At 40.6% G+C, this 21,716-nt stretch overlaps 1 protein-coding gene across 8 annotated transcripts in view; it reads left to right on the forward strand.

Moving 5' to 3' along the window:
• The window catches only part of rapgef2b (Rap guanine nucleotide exchange factor 2b), a 370,696-nt gene that overhangs the window by 223,040 nt on the left and 125,940 nt on the right, over positions 1-21,716 (forward strand). For all 8 annotated transcript variants that reach the window (XR_011354029.1, XM_069926253.1, XM_069926247.1 and 5 more), the window contains one exon: positions 21,412-21,543. Coding sequence is in view for 7 of the 8 variants with exons in the window: in XM_069926253.1 (XP_069782354.1) it covers positions 21,412-21,543 (132 nt within the window). In the remaining variant the exon portion in view is untranslated. The remainder of the gene's footprint in view (positions 1-21,411; positions 21,544-21,716) is intronic.

Genomic DNA, 21,716 nt, shown 5'->3' on the forward strand with positions numbered 1-21,716 from the left:
CAATCTTCTCAGTATTCATCAATAATTCCTTCCAATGCGAGGTTGGAAGTGGGAATCTTGTACTGATATTTTATTCATGGCTCCTTAGCAATTAAGTGGTCTATGCTTGCACAGAGCAACACCTGGACAACATGCAGGCATCAGCTAAGATGTAACAATTAATATTTTGACCCACAAAAATGACCATTTCTGATAAGAAATGTCTAACCACCTACTCTTTAAATTCAATGGTATTACCACAGTCAATACAAAGAATGGTGGATGTATGAAACAAGCTGCTGGAGGCAATAGTTATGGCAGCTAATATTGCAGTGTTTAAAAAACATTTGGACAGATAAATGGATAAATTTATAGAGGGATATTGTGATATAGAGAATTTAGGTTAAAAAGACTTAAGTTAAAATGTGATGATTAATCATAAACAGGGAAGCCAGAATGGACAGAGAGTTTACTAGCAGTCAAGGACAGAAGGAGCTGCTGAATATGTTTTTTTAAACCTATCTTTTCATGGTCATAGTGAGAGACATGCAGGAGACAAAGGATTGATAAGAAGTGTGAGAAACAGAATTCAGTGAATGTAGAGTTCACAGCGTACGTAACGAACGTGATAATTAATAATGCAGTTATACTTAGAATGTTTTTGTAATACTAACCAATTAAAACAGTATTAATAAGAAGGGGAAGGGCAAATAATAAAGGTATAAAAATCAATGCACTGTATGTATCAGGGCTTAACTGGTGAGAAACCAGTTGAGTCCAACTCTGCAGACTTGTAAATAAAGCTTGTCGTGTCATCAGTTTTAAAGAGACTCATGTGTGAGAAGTTTTATTTCTGACAAATGGGGGCTCGTCCGGGATCTACACTCCGGCTGTGAGGGGAGGCGAGAAGAGGGACATCGGAGGCGGTGCACCCCGCTGAGTTCAGCGGCTCCTAGTCCCTTGCTCGTCGCTTCGGGCGGCTTGAGCGAGTGGTATCCGGACAGGGTGACACGACAAGACGGAGAGGAGAAGGGTGACGGTTCAATCCCCGGGAAGACACCGGTAAGTGACGACTTACGATTGTGGTGTGGGGATTGGGTAACAGGTGTAACGGGATACACCTGTTTAGATAAAAACCTAACGGAATAGATTAAGTATAGATCTTTTGTCGTTGTGTGAGAACCCTGTCGCGGGACTCTAGGATAGACCCCAGGGAAACCTCGGCGGTAACCGAAGGAGGGACAGCACCTCCGACGAAGTGCCGAGAAGAGAGGGGTCAACCCCAGGAAAACCTCAGCGGTAACCGAAGGAGGGACAGCACCTCCGACGAGGCGTCTTAGAGGAAGGGAGTAGGGTCAAGAGCGAGAGGGTCCTCAGCAACGATAAACAGATCTAGGTGGGAAAATGGGAGGATCAAAATCTAAGGGCTCGTCTGAAAATTCAGGACAATTCCTGGGAGTACCCCTTGACAGCCCTTTGGGGAGAATGTTTGAAAATTGGGATAGTAAAAGATATCGGGACAAAAACAAGAAAAAGATGGTCCAATATTGTCTCCTTTGGTCAAAACAACCTATTAAAGGTTCCTCGGTCTGGTGGCCGAAATTTGGATCTGATGAGGATTGGGTTAGACAAGCATTAAACATATATGTAAATTCGAGACCAAAGGTGAATCAAGAAGAGTCAGCATATGCATTTTGTTGGGTTCCCTGGCCAGGATCCTTAACAGAATGTTTTAAATTGAGAGTGGCAGGAGAAAAGAAATGGGAACCTCTGGACAACCTTCCCCCTCCTTATATTCCCCCGGTGCCTACTGTGCCCGAGGAAAGCTTATTACCGGAGGGGAAAGGTGATGAATCTGATTGCCCCGAAGGGGGCCGGGATAAAAAGGATGAATTAAGGGAGTCGGGCCCTAAACTTCCACCGGTAAACCGACCCTGGACAAGATCCCAGACTGGTCCAGGACCATCAAAGTTTTCAATAAACCTAAATCCCCTGAGAGAAGTTCCTATGGGAGGACCGGGAGGGGGAACGGGATATGTGAATGTTCCCCTAACTAGTACAGAGGTGCGGGGATTTAAGAAAGAAATGAAAAAGTTATTGGAAGATCCTATAGGACTGGCTGAACAGCTTGACCAATTCTTGGGACCAAACACATATACGTGGGAAGAGATGCAGGCAATAATGGGAACATTATTTTCACCCCAGGAGAGGCAGATGATTCGACAGGCTGCCCTCCTCATGTGGGAATATGAACAACCTGGGGACCCTAGACCCCATGAACAAAAATATCCCTTAAATGAACCCAGGTGGGACAAACGAACACCCGAGGGATTGGCAAGTATGAGACAATATAGAGAGTGGACAATTAAAGGGATACGGGAGGCTGTGCCAAAGGGTCACAATTTTACCAAGGCATTTGGGAACCACCAGGGGAAAGACGAGTCCCCTACTGATTTTTTGGAGAGGGTGAGAAAGAATGTCCAACAGTATGCTGGTGTGGACCCTAGTACACCAATGGGTGAACAGCTTATTCGAATTGAATTTGTTTCCAAATCATGGCAAGACATTAGAAAGAAACTAGAAAAGGAGGAGGACTGGAGTGAAAAACCCCTAAGTGAACTGTTAAAAAAGGCACAAAAAGTATATGTGCAGAGAGAAGAAGAAGATCAAAAGAAGGCGACAAAGGTTATGGTACAGACTATCCGACAGATGAATGCTGAATCCAGAGGGGAAAGAAAACAAAACCTTCCTCTAAACAATCCAAAATATCCAAGAGAGGGAAGACCCCGGAGATTTGTTAAATGCTATTACTGCAATGAGGAAGGACACTTTAAGAGGGAATGCCCCCGATACAAGAGGGAATTGCGTGCCCTCGAACTTATGGAAGAAGATTAGGGGTGTCAGGGGTTCCAAATGTTAGGGACCAAATATAAGAGGGAACCCCTGGTAAAACTAAAAATTGGTCCCAAGGGAGAAGAGGTGGTGTTTATGGTGGACACAGGAGCGGAACGAAGTAGTGTAATAACTGTGCCAATCGGAACTGAGCCTATAAAAAGTAATTTGACAATTTCTGGGATAGAAGGAGCTCCCAGAATGGTATCAATAATTCCCCAAGTAACAGTGAAACTGGAAGAAAGAGAAGGGGTACAAGACCTCTTGTTATTACCTTCGGCTGGATTTAACCTCCTAGGAAGGGACTTACAGGCTCTCCTAGGTTTGGGTGCTCTCCCTGTGGACGGAGAAGTGCGAGTCCACCTCTGCGCTTTAAAGGAAGAGGATGAACGGCAGATTGACGAGAGAGTCTGGTATAAGGAAATATTTTTATTTCTGACAGATATGGGCCAAACACAGGCAGGTGGGACAAGTGTATATGGGGTTTTTTGGTTGGTATGGGGTGAAGGATCTGCTTCCATGCTCTGTGATCCTATGCCTCTTAGATTCCCAACCAATATCCATCTTAAAACATTACTGCAGGAATTTATTAGGGAAGTTTCTAGGCCTGGTATCTCACCAACTTCAACTGCTTCATCTTAAGGTGAGAGATGGCATTGTTCACTGATTTTAATGCTTTCAATTCTATTTGCACCTTCTAAATGTGGTGTGGGCAACATTCATGTATGGGCTGACAAGTGCCAAGTTGTTTTCATGCCTCAAAGGTACCAGGTAATGACCATTTCCATCAAGTGAAAGTCAACCATATCTACCATTGGCATTTAATGGCATTACCTTCATTTTCTGATGGTCATTTTTGACAAGAAACTCATTGGACCAACTACATAAATATTGTGGCTGCAAAAGGAAATTGGATGTTGTGTTTTGCCCAAGGCATTTTCATCCTCTATAAAGTACAAGGCCGTTGTGCAATATTATACTGACCATTTGTTTGAATGAGTCCAGCTCCAACAACTTTCAAGGATCTTAATGCCATCCAGATAAATGCAGCATGCTTGATTGACATCGCATCCACCACCTAAAATATTTCTTTGCTCCGCCACTTGCACATAGTTCCTGCTGTGTGTACAATCAGCAAAATTTAGTCATTTATTTTGGCTGTAACCTCTGCCAACAAGGATAATTGTTTCAGTTGTAGATAAATGTTACCATCTGCATAATTCTCTCTGAATTGCACTTCCTACTGACTTGGAAATATGTCAGCACTGCTCCCTCATTGCTGAATTTAAATTCTGGATCTCTCTCCCAATCAGCAGTGGGTATACCTTTACCAGAATGCTTTATTTCCACAAATTTGGGATGAACAATGAATATCTTGATCATAGAATACATTCCCAAGACTTTGTGGAAAGGTGTGCAGTCACAGAAATACTCTAAAGGTAGCCTGAATATGCTGAAATTGTCTGATCTCAGAAGCTAAGCAGGCTCAGACTGGTCAGTACTTGGAGGGGAGACTACCTCAGAATACCAGGTGCTGTAGGTTTTTGTAAGGGGCACTGGACAAAGTGGCAACTCTCTGTCTGCCTTACAGTAGAAAAAAGTTAAAAAGAATTTCATGCATGTTACATTCTATATGTATTATGTGCCAATAATTGAACCTTTATCTTAACATCTTGGATTGTTATGCCTTTAAGATAATCAATCTGCTGTCTTCCTCTTCTCCCTATATATCACATTTGTGTTGTATCTATTTTTGTTGGGATTGATCAGTCTTTGCATCTAGTATATCCACCTTTTGAGTGTGCAGTAACCTGTACAAGACAGTTCGCTTCTAACCTGAGTTCCAACCCTAGGGTTTTACCCATTCCTTTACATTTTTTGCATACATTTTATTCAATTTACAGATTGTTGACTAAGCAAACAGGTATGCCTATGGCCATATGAAAAAAATTTTTTCTCAACTGAAGACGTTCAGCATACTACATCCAGTCAATGAGAAAGCTTCACTCTTTACTCGCTGTAAAGCTGCAGAGCATCTGACAGATCAGAAGTGTGACAATTTGCTAATTATGGACAAAGCAAGCTGAGCTTGCTTTATATTTACTTTTCCATTTATTTCAACTACTACTTTACCACATATGAATTATCCTGATGATGTATTCCTGCATCAGGTTTTTGTTTGTCTCATCCAGTGAATTGATCTTTGTTTTGATCAATTATTTCAGTTGGCACAATCACTATGAAAGTTGAATTAGGCATAATTTAGTCGAATTGCCAAGTTTAAATAGTAAGATAAGGCTTACAATAATTAACGAAACCTATCCAGATCTTTCCTGCTTCTGCGTTACATTTGAGAACTACTCTTTCTGCTTCTGCAGGAATGAGCATCAAGTTCACTTTCTCCAGGATCTCACGAGTTGAGTTTCAATGTGTTTTTTTTTAATGTTAATGTGACAGAGCAAGGTATTAATTTTGGTATTCTCTAACTGTTCATTTATTATTGTTATTCGAATGATGGTTCAGACATCTCTGAATGAACCCAAAATGAACATCCAAAAACTACAGATGCTGGAAATCTGAAACAATACTAGGAAATGCTGCAGCACTCAGGCAACAACTGGAAAGGAGATAAAACGAGCAGCCTTTATGAACTAAAGTAGGATGTCGAGCACACCACCAAACCTAAAATGTATTCAACTGCATTTTAATTTCCAAAGTCTTATCAACTTCTCCAGCTTTTTAGTTCAGCACTTGCCACGCATTGGTTGCGATGTAATTCAACAATCAGAAAGGCTACAAAATTAGGGCTTATAAGGAATGCCAATAGTTTGTTGGCTAAAGGCTTATCTAAGAGGGTATCAAGGCAGAAGAAAGAGATATAGGAAAATAACAGCAAGTTATTGACTCCAGTTCAAATGCTAGTCAGCATGTGGAACTGGGTGCCACCATGCTGCAACAGGTTTGGGCATCAGTGACCTGGATTGGATCCTGACCTGCTCTTCTGTCTGTTTTGATTTCCCCATGTGTTTTTTTTCCATATTCCCAAGATGTTCCTCGTTTATCATAAATCACTTGTATTCTAGGTCCATCAAAGCAGAATCAGGAGTGAGTTAATGGGCATGTGGGAGAAAATTACTTGAGGTGGAATGGTTTTAACATAGTTGCTCCAAGACCCATCTTAGACTCATCGAGCCTTCTTTGTAGTGTGAGAATGTGCAACAAGAAAGCTAACTATGATTAATATAACTGAATTAGGATATCAAGTTCAAGTTTATTATCGTCTAACTGTACATAGACAACCAGACAAACATGTCCATACACCAACAATACACAGTAGATAATAGTCACATATATACATAAAGATATAAAGTAAATAGATATCAAAGCAGTGATAATTTATAATTTGTAGGGTAGGCAAGTGAAAAATGTAATGCAGGAGGCACTTGCATCAGAATAAAGAGCCAGGGCCAAAATTAAAAACTTGGACTAAGTCGTGGGCCAAACTAAAATATTTATTGAAAATTTTTAACAACAACTGCATGTTTTCTCTTCTTTCAACATATCTAATGTTAAACTTTTTCTTAATAAAATAAATGTTTAATAATAGTTTTGGTTAAACTCTATCCAGAAGAAGCATTAACAAATGAGAAATAAAATATAAAATAAAGTTTGCTGTAAAACCAGACTTCTTTTCATTTCCTCCACCTTCTGGAGCTTTTGCTTCTCGTTCAGATCCTTATACCTGTCCTGGTGTTTTGTTTCATAGTGTCGTTGTATGTTATATTCTTTAACTACAGACACGCTGGCTCCACACACAAGACAAACAGCTTTGTCTTTTAAAATGATGAACATATAGTCTGCCTCCCACCTCTCTTGAAAGGTCCTGTTTTCTGTCTTTCGTTTGGCCATTTTTCGTAAGGGGTTTAATACATGTGAGTTAGGCGACAGGTCGCAGATGCAAATGAAAGTAAAGAGAGGAGGTGGGGGCAATTAGTGGGCTGACGCCAAGGCATTTGCAAAGCATTCTGGGATTTGTAGTATTAGCTGTGCATGCGCTATACCGGTGCGGCAGCCAGCGGGCCAGCTCCAATACATATTTGATATGATCTTGCAGGCCAAATATAATTATATCATGGGCCAAATTTGGCCCGCGGGCCTGAGTTTGACATGTGTGTTCTAAAGAATTGAATGCTGGACATAAAAGGTGTAGAAAATTTGGAAGTCTTCATTTAATCAGAGGTAGTATAGTAAAGAATACCAAATTTTGGATTGTACCAAAATATTGGCAAGAGGCTCTTAATGTAGGGAGACATTGACTTGAACATTGCAAATATGGATCTGAGCATTTTAAGTGATGGTCAATGGCAGAAGGCAGATTTAAATGTTTCCAAGAAAGTACAAGTACAGGTACACAATCCTTTATCCGGAACCCTTGGGGGACAGTGTGTTCCGAATTTTGGATCTTTTCCGGATTTCGGAAAGCCAGATTTAAGCCCTCCTGAATTATGCTGCCGTATCCACCCCCACCTCCTTCCAGTCACGCTGCTGACTCTTCCCCCCCACCCCTCCCACCTCGCGCTGCCAGTCTCTTGCCCACCTGGCTCGCACTGCCAGTCTTTTGCCCGCCCGACTTGCTCTGCTGGTCTCTTGCCCACCCGACTCGTGCTGCCGGTCTCTCCCCACTTGCCGGATTTTGGAGCTTTCCAGATTTTAGATGTCTGGATAAAGGATTGTGTACCTGTAATATAAAAGTAATGCTGTAATATAAAAGTAATGAATAAACATATTAATAGAAGTAGGAGCAGATAATTTGTCACTGCAGCCCTGTTCAGCCATTCAATGAAATTGTGTATGCTCTTGTTTGAAAGATGAAATTCTGACATTTTTCTCCATTTAAACAATAACCTGCTTTTGTAAATTTACCCAACCAAAGTGGATAATCCAACCTTTCCCCTACCAAATTTTTAACTACTAGCTGAATGTGTTGTGTCTTCCTTACAGGTTAGCTAGGATTCTGGGTTTCAAGGCCTTAATTCCTGAAAGTGATAACATGGGTAGGAGGCAGATGGCGTGCTTGCTTTCTCAGGTTGGGGCATAGAATCAGATTGTAAAAGTTAGTGCTGCAATTTTACAAAATATTGGTTAAACCTGACTTGGAGTATTGTATGGAGTTCTGGTTGCCAAATCATAGGAAAAACATTGTGCTGCAGAGGGTGGAGAAGATTCACTGGGATACTGTCTGGATTTGAGGACTTCAGATGTGGGGAGAGATTGTATAGACTAGGTTTGTTTTCATAGAAATGAACTAGAGTGAGGCTTGAACTGATGAAGCTATATAAAATTAAGAGACATACATGGGCAGAATCAAGGTAAGGGATAGATTTAAATGAGAGGAAAGGGTTTTGAGGAGACAGTTTATCCAATAAGTGTGGTTGATACCTGGAATTTGCTGCCAGAGGAGTGCGATCACCATGTTTAAGAAGACATTTTGATGATAATGAAAGAGGCAAGAAGGCATGGATACACAGTGTGGGCAAATGGGATTAGTGTAGCTGGGCTAAAAAAGTTTGACATAGACACGGTGAGCCAAAGGGCCTGTAATTTCTCCATGGTCAAACTAAAATATATGCAAAGAACATTGAATAAATTCTGGAATGTGCACATTAATCACATGTGAATTGTTTGATTTTTAAAAACAGTTTTGTACGAACTGCTATTGTATCTGTGCCACCCTTTATGCAGTGTTTCAGCAGTGGAGTTATTATTCCTTGTTATCATGGATTTGTATCATGTTGTCCTATTAGGTGATATCTCTTCTTCTTTATGCCTCCTGGACATGTGTTTTATCATATGCAGATTTTCCCCTAACATCAAAGGCAGTCATAGTGTGTCTCCTTAAACTAATAATGATAAATGTCAGATTAATAGTAGTACCCTGTCTTTATTAATTTTTCCTTTGCTCCTGTGATTCCAAATAAATAATAAAAACCACAAGGCTTGTGTTTTGAGTAAGGAGGGAAAAAAATAAAGGATGCAATTTGTGTATCAGTATATATATTGTATAAGGGGGGAAAAAAATGAAGACAGATTTGGACTACAGAGACCTTTGTCCATCTCTCTTGTTGCCTGAGATTTGGGGCTTGCCGAAATTTCTTCTAAGCCAAATTACCTGAGGGTTAAAGGTCAAGTACACTTGTATATGTTCATGTTTATTTGTAGGGTAAATGGAAGACGTGTCTTTGGCTGGTGTGTGTTTTGTGGAAATAGAATAGAACAAGGTGAATTTGGCAAGAAAAATGACTAAGATTGAGCTCACTCATCTTGACATCACATGGGCAAAGCAGCCAGCTTGATTGGTGTCTCATTCACTATCGTAAACATTTCTCTCTCCATCACCACAACATGACAAACACATTGAAGCTATGTGCCACAGCTACTCTTACAGCACTCCCTTAATCTATACCCTCCTTCATCATTAAAATAGTGCAACAGGCTCAGGAAAGCCATGCAAAAGTAGTGGACGCAGCCCAGTACACAGGGAAAACTCTCCCCACCATCGATGAGCCGTCGGAGAGCAGCAGCAATCATCAAGGATCCACACCCACCGAGATCTGATCCCTTCTTGCTGCTGCTATCAGTAAAGAGGTATAGGTGCCAAAGAACTTGTACCACCGGGAGTACATTTCAGGAACTGTTGCCATCTCTCAGCCATCAGATTCCTGAACAACAGATTCAACAGAGACTCATTTAAGAACTCCTACTTTGCTCATTATTTATTACTGAATATTTATTTTCCTGTATTTGCGGCCTGTTTAACAATTCTTTTTTTGTTTACATTTCTCACTGTTATCTTTCTTCTTTAGCAGAGTTTACAGTTACTGATAAATAAATAAAAATTATGCCTGGGCTTCAGGAAAAAGAATCTTTGGGTCGTATGTGATGTCAAGTATGTACTCTGAGAATAAATTTGAATTTTGTTCATTCCTGATTTTTCTTTGTTGCGTATCAATCAGATTTTGTTGTTCCTTCATTGTTACAGGATCTAAATCCTGAAACTGCCTGCACAACAACAGAGTGAGTTTGCCTTAATCAAATGTAGTGTAGCAGTTCAAGAAGATGGTTCACCAGCTCTTTAAAAATACATCATAAAACCAAGCCTTTCCAAACAATGTACAAATTCTGTAAAATGTGCAAAGAAAGTCCTTTCAATGCTCACTGAACAATTATTACTCCCTCTGTACACTCCTCCGCATTCATCAAGACCTCTTGTTGTTGACTTGAAGTATCAGATTCAGTTTTTAAGTTCATAATTTCTTGCATCTTCAATGATAATGAGGTATTTTTAAGCACATTGCTGATGTAAGAAATTTTCAAGAAGTCCTGTGTGCATACTGGAATCATACAGACACTCCCTGGGTTACATAGTGTTCCATTCCTGAGAACTGTTTGCAAATAGTTTTATCTGCAAGCAATTTTTCAGTAAGGGAAAATAAGTGTATGACATATATGATAGCTGAATTTCACTCAGCCCCCAGACAGTCACTGCAGATATGGTTATAAAAGAGATATATCACCAAAATAGGCAACAAAATTCCAGCTAGACATTTCTTCTAAATTATCATTGTGTAAACATTTTTGATTTTTGCCCAATAATATTTTAAACTTTTGAAGACTCTATGGTCACGATCAATTACAATTGATTTGTATATTTTCATGGCGATATTGTTTGTTTGTGTTTGGAGTTCTATGGAGAATTTACATAGTCAGATTTCTGCAAGTCAAGTCTTCTCTCAGCTGACGAGTATCCTTTCTGCAGCAACATAGATGGGCACGTACCATCGGCTGCACCATTTCATCAGATGCAAGGATCGACAATGAGATAGACAACAGACTCGCCAAGGCAAATAGCGCCTTTGGAAGACTACACAAAAGAGTCTGGAAAAACAACCAACTGAAAAACCTCACAAAGATAAGCGTATACAGAGCCGTTGTCATACCCACACTCCTGTTCGGCTCCGAATCATGGGTCCTCTACCGGCACCACCTACGGCTCCTAGAACACTTCCACCAGCGTTGTCTCCGCTCCATCCTCAACATCCATTGGAGCGCTTTCATCCCTAACGTCGAAGTACTCGAGATGGCAGAGGTCGACAGCATCGAGTTCACGCTGCTGAAGATCCAGCTGCGCTGGATGGGTCACGTCTCCAGAATGGAGGACCATCGCCTTCCCAAGATCGTGTTATATGGCGAGCTGTCCACTGGCCACCGTGACAGAGGTGCACCAAAGAAAAGGTACAAGGACTGCCTAAAGAAATCTCTTGGTGCCTGCCACATTGACCACCGCCAGTGGGCTGATAACGCCTCAAACCGTGCATCTTGGCGCCTCACAGTTTGGCGGGCAGCGACCTCCTTTGAAGAAGTCCGCAGAGCCCACCTCACTGACAAAAGGCAAAGGAGGAAAAACCCAACCCACAACCAACCAATTTTCCCCTGCAACCGCTGCAACCGTGTCTGCCTGTCCCGCATCGGACTTGTCAGCCACAAACGAGCCTGCAGCTGACGTGGACTTTTACCCCCTCCATAAAGGAGGGGGTAAGCCAAGCCAAAGATAATGATATTTAACAAATGTGGCCAATACTTTTGTTGTTGAAGGTGTTATTGCAGCTGATTCTTAACATCTTGGTTTCATGGTCCTTTTATTAAATAACACTTTTGTAAGCAAATATATAGGGAAAATGAATTAATAGTATTTGAAATCTTTTGAAAGAGCTTTAGATTTTTTTTTACCTGAGATCTCTGCCTGGACTTCAACCATGTGGCTGCACAGAGTATTGTGTGCAGTTCTGGTTGTCACGTGATAGGAAGAAAGCTAGAGAGGATGCAGAAAAAAATTCACGGGTACAATGTCTGAACTGGAGTGCTTGAGTTGTGAGGAGATGATGGATTGGCTGAGACTATTTTCCCGAGAGTAGAGGAGGCTTGGGGATGATTTTATGGAAGTTTATAAAAGAATGGGCTGCGTAGATTTGGTAGTATTACGAGCCCAGAGGACCCCAAAACCCAGCAGCAATAGATATTCACCAAGACATATGGTTACTTAAGCAAAAGTTGCTTTTAATGACCTTAAACATGAAAACAGGATCACACTTTAACTTGTCACTGTTGACTTAACTAACCTAACTTAACCCCCTTCTAATTCTAAGTGCACGTGTATGTAATGTGTGTGTAAGTTTAGGAAAATTTTTTGATTCACAGTCCAATCTCACTTCTCATTCCTCCAAGTTCACTGGTTGCAGGCAATTCTTATACTGTGTACAGAGTTTAACAAGTATAATGTTCACCAGGCTTTGGTGCTCGAAAGGTAAATGGTTACCGCTCAGGAAGATTCTTGTCGGTTTTCAGAGAGTGATTTGTTGTACGCTGACACTCACAACTGATTTATTTTTTTTAAAAAATCAGCCACTTTAGTGTCTTGCCGAAGAAACTTGCCCCTTCAGGATTCTCCAGATGATAACCTCTTTCTTTCAGGTCACCACACAGTACCTTTTTGTTTCCCTTATTTCAAGTGAAAATTAGACATCCAGTCCTCTCCTCTTGCATGAACCACAAGGGCTTTGACCAGGCTGAACTAAACACTCACAAGCTGTCTTCCAAATGGTGCTTTCCACAAGTTTGCCAGAGTGTCCTGTTCCAGTTCCATTTGCTGCTGCTGACTGTAAAATTGTAAAACTGATCTCTGTGTCTCTCTCCCTCTCGCACAGAGAGAAAGCCTGTTTTACTCTCTCTGCTTGCAAAATTACATGACCCTCAGATAGAATGCGGCTCCAACAAGCTCCTTCATCTGTTGCCTTTTGTAAACAACAATCACTTAATTAAGTTTCTTGGGCACTCTCCAAAGCTTTTGCAAAGGCTCTGGGGCCCTGACATGTCTAGCATTAGCAGAGTTCCAGTATTTTAAATAAGATCTGTTTTAAAGTGTTTGTATGTGACTTACACTAACAAACCTGTCCCAATTTATCTCCTAAAAACATATCCATATACCGTCACAGAAGAAAAGTCTAAAACTAGGTTTGAGGTGAGGTGGGAAAGGCTTAAAGTGGGTCTATTGGGCAGATTTTTCACATAAAGCATGCTGGGTATATGGAACGAGCCATCAGATTAGAAGGCAGAGGTAAGTACAATTACAATATTTAAAAACTGTGTGGACAGAATCATAGATGGATAAGGTTTAGAGAGATTTAGCCAAAAAGGATTTGTATAAGCATGTTGGGTGACATAAATCAGGTGATAGATGGATTATTTGCCAGGTTTGGGATTTGGATGAAAGTTCCTATGACGACTAAAGCAAGTATGACCATCACCATGCTAACTACAGGAGATATCCCTCTAACGATGTCGAGCTAGTGGAGATCAACAAATAAAGGCTAATGAAAGCCTGTGTCGGATATACTGATAATTAGCAAAATGCTTTCTGTGGCAGCATGATGTCATTTTAATTCGAGGAAGCAGACTAAATGGCTGGCCAGGAGGAAATGAGGATATCCATTTCAAACTTGGCTCTCACCATCATGTCATTATCCACAGCAATGTTGTGTTGGGGTACAACTGTAAGAGATACATGATTACTATGGTAGGAGTGCTTAAAGTGACATTTCTCTATGGGAACCACTGCTAGTATACTGAGCCTGCTGACCTAGCTAAGGATGCCATGTATAGTTCCACTGATTGATTGATTGATTGCTATGGATTTTGTTTTCTGCAAATTTTAGAGCTGTGTAGCAGTGCCATAAATGATTCTATTTGTACCTCTGCAGAGGAGAACTAATTAAAAATGTTGGATTTTAAGTGTTGTTACCATTTCAATGCCTGTTTCATCCCTCATCCATATCCTTTCCTCTCATTCTGCTGCACACCAGGACATTCTGTCTCAGCATAAATATCTCCTGAGTGGCCATGGTCTTTGCATTCGTTGTCACATTTGAAAACTCTGCTTGATGAACTTCCGTGCAGGGAGAGCAGTAAATAGAGCTTGGTACCTTAAATACACATGCAGATAATGGTCTTTAAATGATATGGCCACAAAGTGCAGTTAAACTGAGGAAGTTTAATGCTGTAGAAAGGGTTAAAACTTAACAATTTGTTACAACACATTCAAGGATATTGAAATTCTGGATGGGTTGGCCGCTTAGAGGGACAGAAAGTCCAAGACTTGGAAGTTTCAGGTGGGAATTACTCATTTGTATTTTAGAAGTTGAATACACTAATTTAGGTTACAGATTCATTTGCACAAAGAGTGTGAAGGTCAGGAAATAACTGGATAATCAGTAGTTTTGTGGAAATGGATCAAAATGTTTAGTGGGGAGAAATTTGAAGAGATATATTTGAAGGAAGGAAACTATTGGAAACTGCAAGATAAGGTTCAGAAGATAACCCATGAAGACCTCTGGATTGTCAAGCAAGGTAGAAGGAAACATAATAATCAGTTAAATGGATTCTCTTCAAAGTTTGTCTGTAGGTTTATATAGGCAATCCTCAAATGTGGATTTTCGTAAGGAAGCAGCTTTTTTTTATTTTGGGGATTCTTCCTTCAAAATAATTAATCTGTGCAGATAGAATTTCTAAAATTTGCAGTCAGTACATATTGAAACAATGTCTCCTCATTGATTATCAACACAGCCACACCCCATGGATGTTTGCTTAGCCCATTGCTCTACTCATTATACACCCACGACTGTGTGGCCAGGCACAATCCAATGCCATCTACAAATTTGCTGATGACACCACAGTTGTCAGCAGAATCACAAATGGCAACGATGAAACAAGCAGGAGGGAGATCGATTGTTGAATGGTGTAATGACAACAATCAACTTTAGCAAAACAAGGAGATGATTGTTGGCTTCAGAAGGAACATGTCCCAGTCCTCATCGAGGCCTCAGTAGTGGAGAGGGCCAAGAACTTCAAATCCTGGAGCCTCCTTGTTGATGCAATTACAAAGGCTTTCCAATGGCTATACTTTGAGAGGTGCTTGAGTTAATTCGGTATGTCACCAAAAACTCTTGAAAACTTCAGGTGTACTGTAGAGAGCATTCTGGCTGGTTTCATCATTGTCTGGTAAGGAGCCACCAACTCTCAGGACAAGAATAACTCAGAGTGCGACATCACAGGCATCAGACTACTCCATCGAGGGCATATACAAGAGGTGGTGCCTTATGAAAGTACCCTCTATCCTCAAGGACTCGCACCACCCAGACCATGCCCTCTTCAATCTACTACTATCAAGAAAAAGGTACAGGAGCCTGAAGACGAGTGCTCAACGGCACAAAGACAGCTTATTTCCTGCTGCTATCAGATTCCTGAATAATCAATGAACCAAAAACACTGCCTTATATTTCGTGTATTACAATAGTAATATTGTAAAATGATTATAATGTGGCGGCATTCCACTAGGCAGGCGAACCGGACCCGCTTGTAATCCACACGGCAGGACTGTCAGCCAAAATGGCACCAGGCACCAGGCTCAGATGCCCGCGTTGGGGGACCACGTGACGCCTGAGTGACATCAGCGCTCCCCAGCACGGTTCTCACCCAGGTCCGGGCTGGGAGTATAAGTCCAGCAGCCAGCAATAAACCAGTTTTCTGCTCACTGAGCTCAACTCGTCTGGTTGTGTGTTCTTTCAGTAGCAGTGTAGCTGCCGCTACAATAATATGAATGTTTGCATTCTAAAGCTACCTCAGAACACTGAATTTCATGACTTATTTGTGACAATAAATTTTGATTGTGAATTCTGGAAAACCTTGAGGGATGGAGTAAATCAGCATTTATTAAGCCACAAGTTCAAGTTTATTGTCTTGTGTACAATGGTACATACAGGGAAAAGGTTTTATTGCATGCCATCTGAAAAGTTGGTATGAATTCAATTTAACTAATTGCTCTTTTGAGGAGATAATAAGGTTGATGGAGTATTTAATGTTGAATGAATTTTGGCAAAGTTTTTAACATTCATAAAACAGATTGGCGAATTCACAGAAAATTGGCAAATGAGACTTTTTTAAAAGTCTTGTTAGGCAAAAACAAAGGTAAAGAGTTGATAGGATAGTTGATAGTGTGAAGGATGACATACACTAGCATTTACTGGGTTCAGATTTTTTTTGTTCCTTTGCAATTTTGTACTGTAGGTTGAAACTGGCATTCTGTGGTCCAGCAAGCCTCGTGATCGAGCATGTCTTGAATTCTTAGAACAGATCAATATGAATGACAGTAGTTATTCATATGAGATGTGTGTTACGTGTATTTTACAAACCAAGCACCCCCTGTGCTTTATATACGTGTGTGCACTATATGAGACTATGTTTCCATGTAAGAATGCGCACAATTAATAGCAGCCATGGAAAAGACGCAGCAGCAATTTATAGCAAGCGTGGGAAGTTATAGAGAGCATGAGAATGTAATAGCAGCAATGAAAGAGCGTGCACAATTTATAGTGCGCATGGGCAATTTTGATCTTGGGAATATCTCTGCACTGAATAACATGGCATTCATATAAACTGGAGATTCTGGCTTGGGCACTGTATCTTATCAATAGGCTCTTTGAAACTGCAGCATCAGGGTAGCCCTCCTGGGATCCAGGTGTGATGACTGGGGCAAAGGTGCAGGAAGCACCTGTCTTGGGTAAACTTATACCTCTCATTTTGTTCATTTTAGATTGGTCACAGTGTTTGAGCTACCGAAAGAAAATAGACACACACACCGAGAGCAGTTCAGTTTATACAAAAGTTTATTACTAATTTAAAAGCTGATTTCACACTACAATATGCAAGCCCTTTCCAACTATACTTATCAACGCTTGGACTGGTCCCAACTGCCAAAGCGAGGCAACGACTGCACACTTGTAGTAGGTTGTCAGGGCGCCGGTAGCAGCTTCTCCACCTCCCCCGACCGGGACGTTGCTCGGACTCTGGCTGTTCTTCCTTCTTGACAAGGGGTGTTCCCACCCCTCGGAGACTCTAAACTTCAGCAGCAGGACCACAGGCTTATATACCCCAAAAACAATTAATCATGCGCCTACTCCTTCTAATATTTGTCAGTCAAAATCCAAACTGAACATTACATTCTACAATTTAGAAGATTAATTATTATGGAACCAGGATGTTATAATTTCCTGGTTTATCTCGTAGATACAAATACTTATTAAAACTTCTCGAGCAAGACAGGTTGTGACCAATTCGTCAATATCAGAGTGTTGCATTTGACAACTGCTTTCCCTGGGCCTCACAGTGGAATTCCATTTCAAAGTGTATCTTCAGATAAGTCCCCATGGCTGAATTTAATTACATCTGCTAGTTCTGAAAGTAAGGTGACCTGCGTGTGGACCCAGTGTCGTCAGTTCCACATAAGCAAAAAGCATCTGGGTACATGGTTTTAATCCTCCATTACAGCACCATTTAAACTGCAGGAGAATTTACCCATTAAATCACCAACCCAGCCATTTGAAGGGGATCCCACCTCCACGATGATGTGGTAAGTGATGCATCACGCACTCACATCAACTATCGGCAAGTATCCTGGCTCCCCTCCTCACCGGCCATCAGTCACCACCCCTGTCAGTTACCTCCTCCCCATTAGTCACCACCCACTGTCAATCACCACCCCCCATCAGTTACCCTCCCCTGTCAGTCGCCACCACCCCATCAGTTACCCTCCCCTGTCAGTCGCCACCCCCACCATCAATCAACATCCACCCCATCAATTGCCGCCCCCCACCCCTGCAATATCCTGCTACTGCGAACGTTGAGCTGTCACTGCAAACCAGAGTGGCGTTTGCAGCAGTGGCAGTGACCTGCCCTTTCATAGCAGTGACCCCTCTCCCCTAGAGCAGCAACACCCCCCCTCGTGGCAGCAACCCCTTTCACTACCCCCCCTCCATGGCAGCAACCCCTCTGTCCCTCGATCATGGCAGCACTTCAGCCAGGGGTTTCCCTCTGACTTCAAAGGAGTAACTGGGTTGGCCATTTTCCTGTTCAAGTCATTGGTGGACGTGACCTAGTTAAGTTTAACTGGTCCCTGACGACCTCTGAGATAGGTCAGGGATCTGGTTGGATTAGGAACACGCTAATGGGGCGCTAACCAGGAAAATCGCCTGGTTAACCCCATTTTACACAGCAGCTTGAAAGGGCCTACTGTTAATTGCCAGACCTGTCCCTGAGGGAAGAGATTAACACATCAAGTGCCTCTGATTTGAGACTTAGAATTAAAATTCTGCATAACTCTGAAGCCTTTCCTCTCCAAAACTTGTTGACTTGTTGCAGCAGGATATCATCGATATGACACCTTTGGGGGGAGTTGATTGGGTGTTAATTGCAAGAGATTAACTGTGGCAGGCTGTGTTTTGTCTCATGTTGCATTTAAATGAAAATTGCTTGTCAGAATTTAGTATACCTACACCTGTGTGTGTGTGATACGAAAATATTTTTACATAATTCATGATTTTTGTGTGGTATATGCGCATTAAAGGAGTGAAAATACGGTAATTATATCTAATTTAGTTTTAAGATTAACTATTTGCACTAACCTATAAATTATTTTACTTGTACAATATTTTCGATCTCAGCCAGCAGTGTTTCCAGCTTATGGAAACTTCACAGCTGATGGGCAGTTCTTGGAAGCCTTGCGCTATTCAGGGAATGTCTATTACCATGGATGGCCAACCTTTACATTTTTAATTTAAACATACAGCACTTTAACAGACCAATTCAGCCCACAAGTCCTTGCTGTCCAATTAACCTACACCCCTGGTACTTACTGGTGGGCCGAAGTGGCCATTTACAGTGCTATATGTCTAAATTAAAAATTAAAGGTTTGGACACTGTACTTAAAAAGAATAATTCTGCAGCTCAGAAAATGATTGAGGACAATTTCTCTGGTCCAGATTTTCTCTGGTACAGTACCAGTGAGAAATCAAGGATGTCAGACTAGAGACTTTCATCCTATAAGTGTTTGTAAATGTTCATGGATTGCAGATTTAAGAATTTGCTGATGATGCCAAAATTGGCAGTGTGATAGATAATGAAGAAAATTATAGGCTATCAATGCACTGAATAGTTGGGCATGGAAGTGGCAAATGGTATTCAGCGTGGAAAATGTGTGAGATAATGCATTTGGGGAGGGTTAAAAAAAGGTGTAATTTGCAAAATAAATGGAAGGTATTGTTACAAGTCCAGAGGACCCTAAAACCCAGTAGCAATGATAATTTACCAACTTAAACAAAAGTTGCTTTTAATTTTCTTTAAACATATAAACAGGATCAAACTTTAACTTATTACTATTCACTTAACCCCCTTCTAATTCTAAACACACGTGTATGTAATGTATATATGTTCAGGAAAGTTCTTTGCTTTACAGTCCAATCTCACTTCTCACTCCTCCAAGTTCTTAATTCTTAAACTGTGTACAGAATTTAAATTTTAATAATTTTCACCAGGCTCTGGTGCTTACAGGTCAGTGATTACCACTCAAGAAGGTTCTTGTTGTTTTCAGAGAGATTTGTTGCTCGTTGGACACACACAAGCTGATCTCCCATGATCAGTCGCTTCAGTGTCTTGTCAAAGAAACTTGCCCCATCAGGGTTTTCCAGACGGTAATCTCTTCTTCCAGGTCATGACAGAGTTTCTCTTGTTTCCCTTATTTCAGGAGAAACACTCTAGCTAGCCATTTCCTCTTGTAAGGACTATAAGGGGTTTCCTGCAACCTGTCTTCAAAATGGGGTTTTAATAAGCTTGCCAGCTTGTCATGTTACAGCCTCCAAAACCACTGCAAAACTGTTCTCTCTCTTTCAGAACTTCTTCCAGAGCTAACCCAATCCTTGAAAGATCTTATCTGCACTTTGAGTCTGGACTGAGTTTGAAATTCCTTCCCAAGCACTCCAATGATCTTTTGCAAAGCCAAGGGTGCCTCCATGCCTGGCTTCAGCAAAGCTCTTGCATTTTAAATAGATCTCTTTTGTGACATTTGTTTGTGTGGTGACCTAATCTACACCCCCACAATCTATCTCTTTTAAAGGCATATTTATATATAATATAAAATATAATATAACCCGTAACCATATTAAGAAATATAAATGACAAAAGGATTTTGGGGTGCCTGTCTACAGATCCCTGAAGGTAGTGGAACTGATCTATAATTTAGTTAGGAAAGCACATGGTACACTTACAAAGGTGACTACTGTGTACAATGCTGAAATTAGGATATTAATCCATCATGGAGGAGTGTGGAGATATACCGTGACTGAAAAATATTTGAATATTTAATTCAAATACATAAAATGATGAGAGGTGAGCAGGGATAATAGAAACAAATAGTGACAGTGGTCAATGGTTAAATATATAGATTTAAGAAGAAAGGTAGAAGGATTAAAAGAATGGTTTAATTTGTTTTTCGCTTGATGAATAATGATATTGTGAAAAAGTGGTGGAGGCAAGAACCCTAACTATGTTTGAAGTCTCTAGATTGATCACTTTAACAGTTGTCACCCATGAAACCACAGTCTGAAAGTTGACAGATCGGTGAACCCAAAGTTTTTTTCTTTGATGGTTGGAAATGCCTCTTGTTTCATAAATTTATACAACTTTACCTTTAATGATCTCGATCACTATTTATATTTTTAAATCTTCTCACTTAGTTCAACAGGGATCCTACGGCCCATTGGGGGCCACTGCACATTTAAGTAAAAACCTTGTTTTCAACTCTTTTTAATGTAATCGGTAGAAATACAGAAGAAACCAAAACTTGACTGCTTCACAAGGAAGTGGGCCCATAAACTTTGAGCATAGTCCTCAGGGGACCATAACCAAATAAAAGGTTGAGAATGGCTGACTTAGTTTATGCATTCTAATAACTCAAAACTATTTTAAAAATATAGAGGTTTTCCAAATAATCACTTTTGCTCATGTTTATTTCGGGGATGGTTTCATTCTAAGTGATTGCATTCTCATTTGCATCATGCAGTTTGACTGAATTCTTGAAATAGAAAAGAGAACTTTTTTAAAAACTCATTTTTTTAAATTTCAATTTTGATAATACAGCATAGAAACATGCCATTTTGGCTCACAAGCCCTTACTGCCCAATTACACCCAATTAACCTATACCCTTGGTACGTTTCAAATGGTTGGAGGAAACTGGAGCCCCTGGGGAAAACCCTTGCAGAAACACAGATAGAACGTATAAATTCCTTACAGACAGCATGGAATTCGAACCCCAGTCCCAAACGGTGGTGCTTTAACAATGTTATGCTAACTGCTATCCCATAACCTTAAAAAGCAACATTTTTGAAATGGAATATCTGTTTTGTTAGAATATTTAAGAATATTCTATTTTTGAGTATTTGGCTAATTTATTAAAATTAAGTAAATATAGAATATTTCACATGGGATTCTATTACATTTGATCATGGTAAATTAACATAATAACAAATGGATTTTTACCGGCCATGCCATAACCTAACTGGTCAATGTCTCACTTTCTTTATCATTTTCCCATTGTACAGCTTCCTGCAGACTTCACCAAATTACATCTCACAGATAACCTCCATCCGCAAGTGACTCAGGTATCCTCCAGTCATTCAGGATGTAGCATCACCAGTGACTCTGGCAGTAGCAGTTTATCTGATCTTTACCAGGTAAGATATTTTATTCTTTGGAAATATAGAGCAAGGGTTATCTCAGTTGGTAGCACTCTTAACTATGACTAGAAGTTCTCGAATTCAAATCTCTCAATAATGACCTCAGTAATAAAATCAAGGTTGTGCTCCTCCACCATTCAAAGGGAGTGCTGAATTGTTTGAGGTTCTAT

Source organism: Narcine bancroftii, chromosome 3 (assembly GCF_036971445.1).
Source record: "Narcine bancroftii isolate sNarBan1 chromosome 3, sNarBan1.hap1, whole genome shotgun sequence".
In the NCBI taxonomy this organism is placed as follows: domain Eukaryota; kingdom Metazoa; phylum Chordata; class Chondrichthyes; order Torpediniformes; family Narcinidae; genus Narcine; species Narcine bancroftii.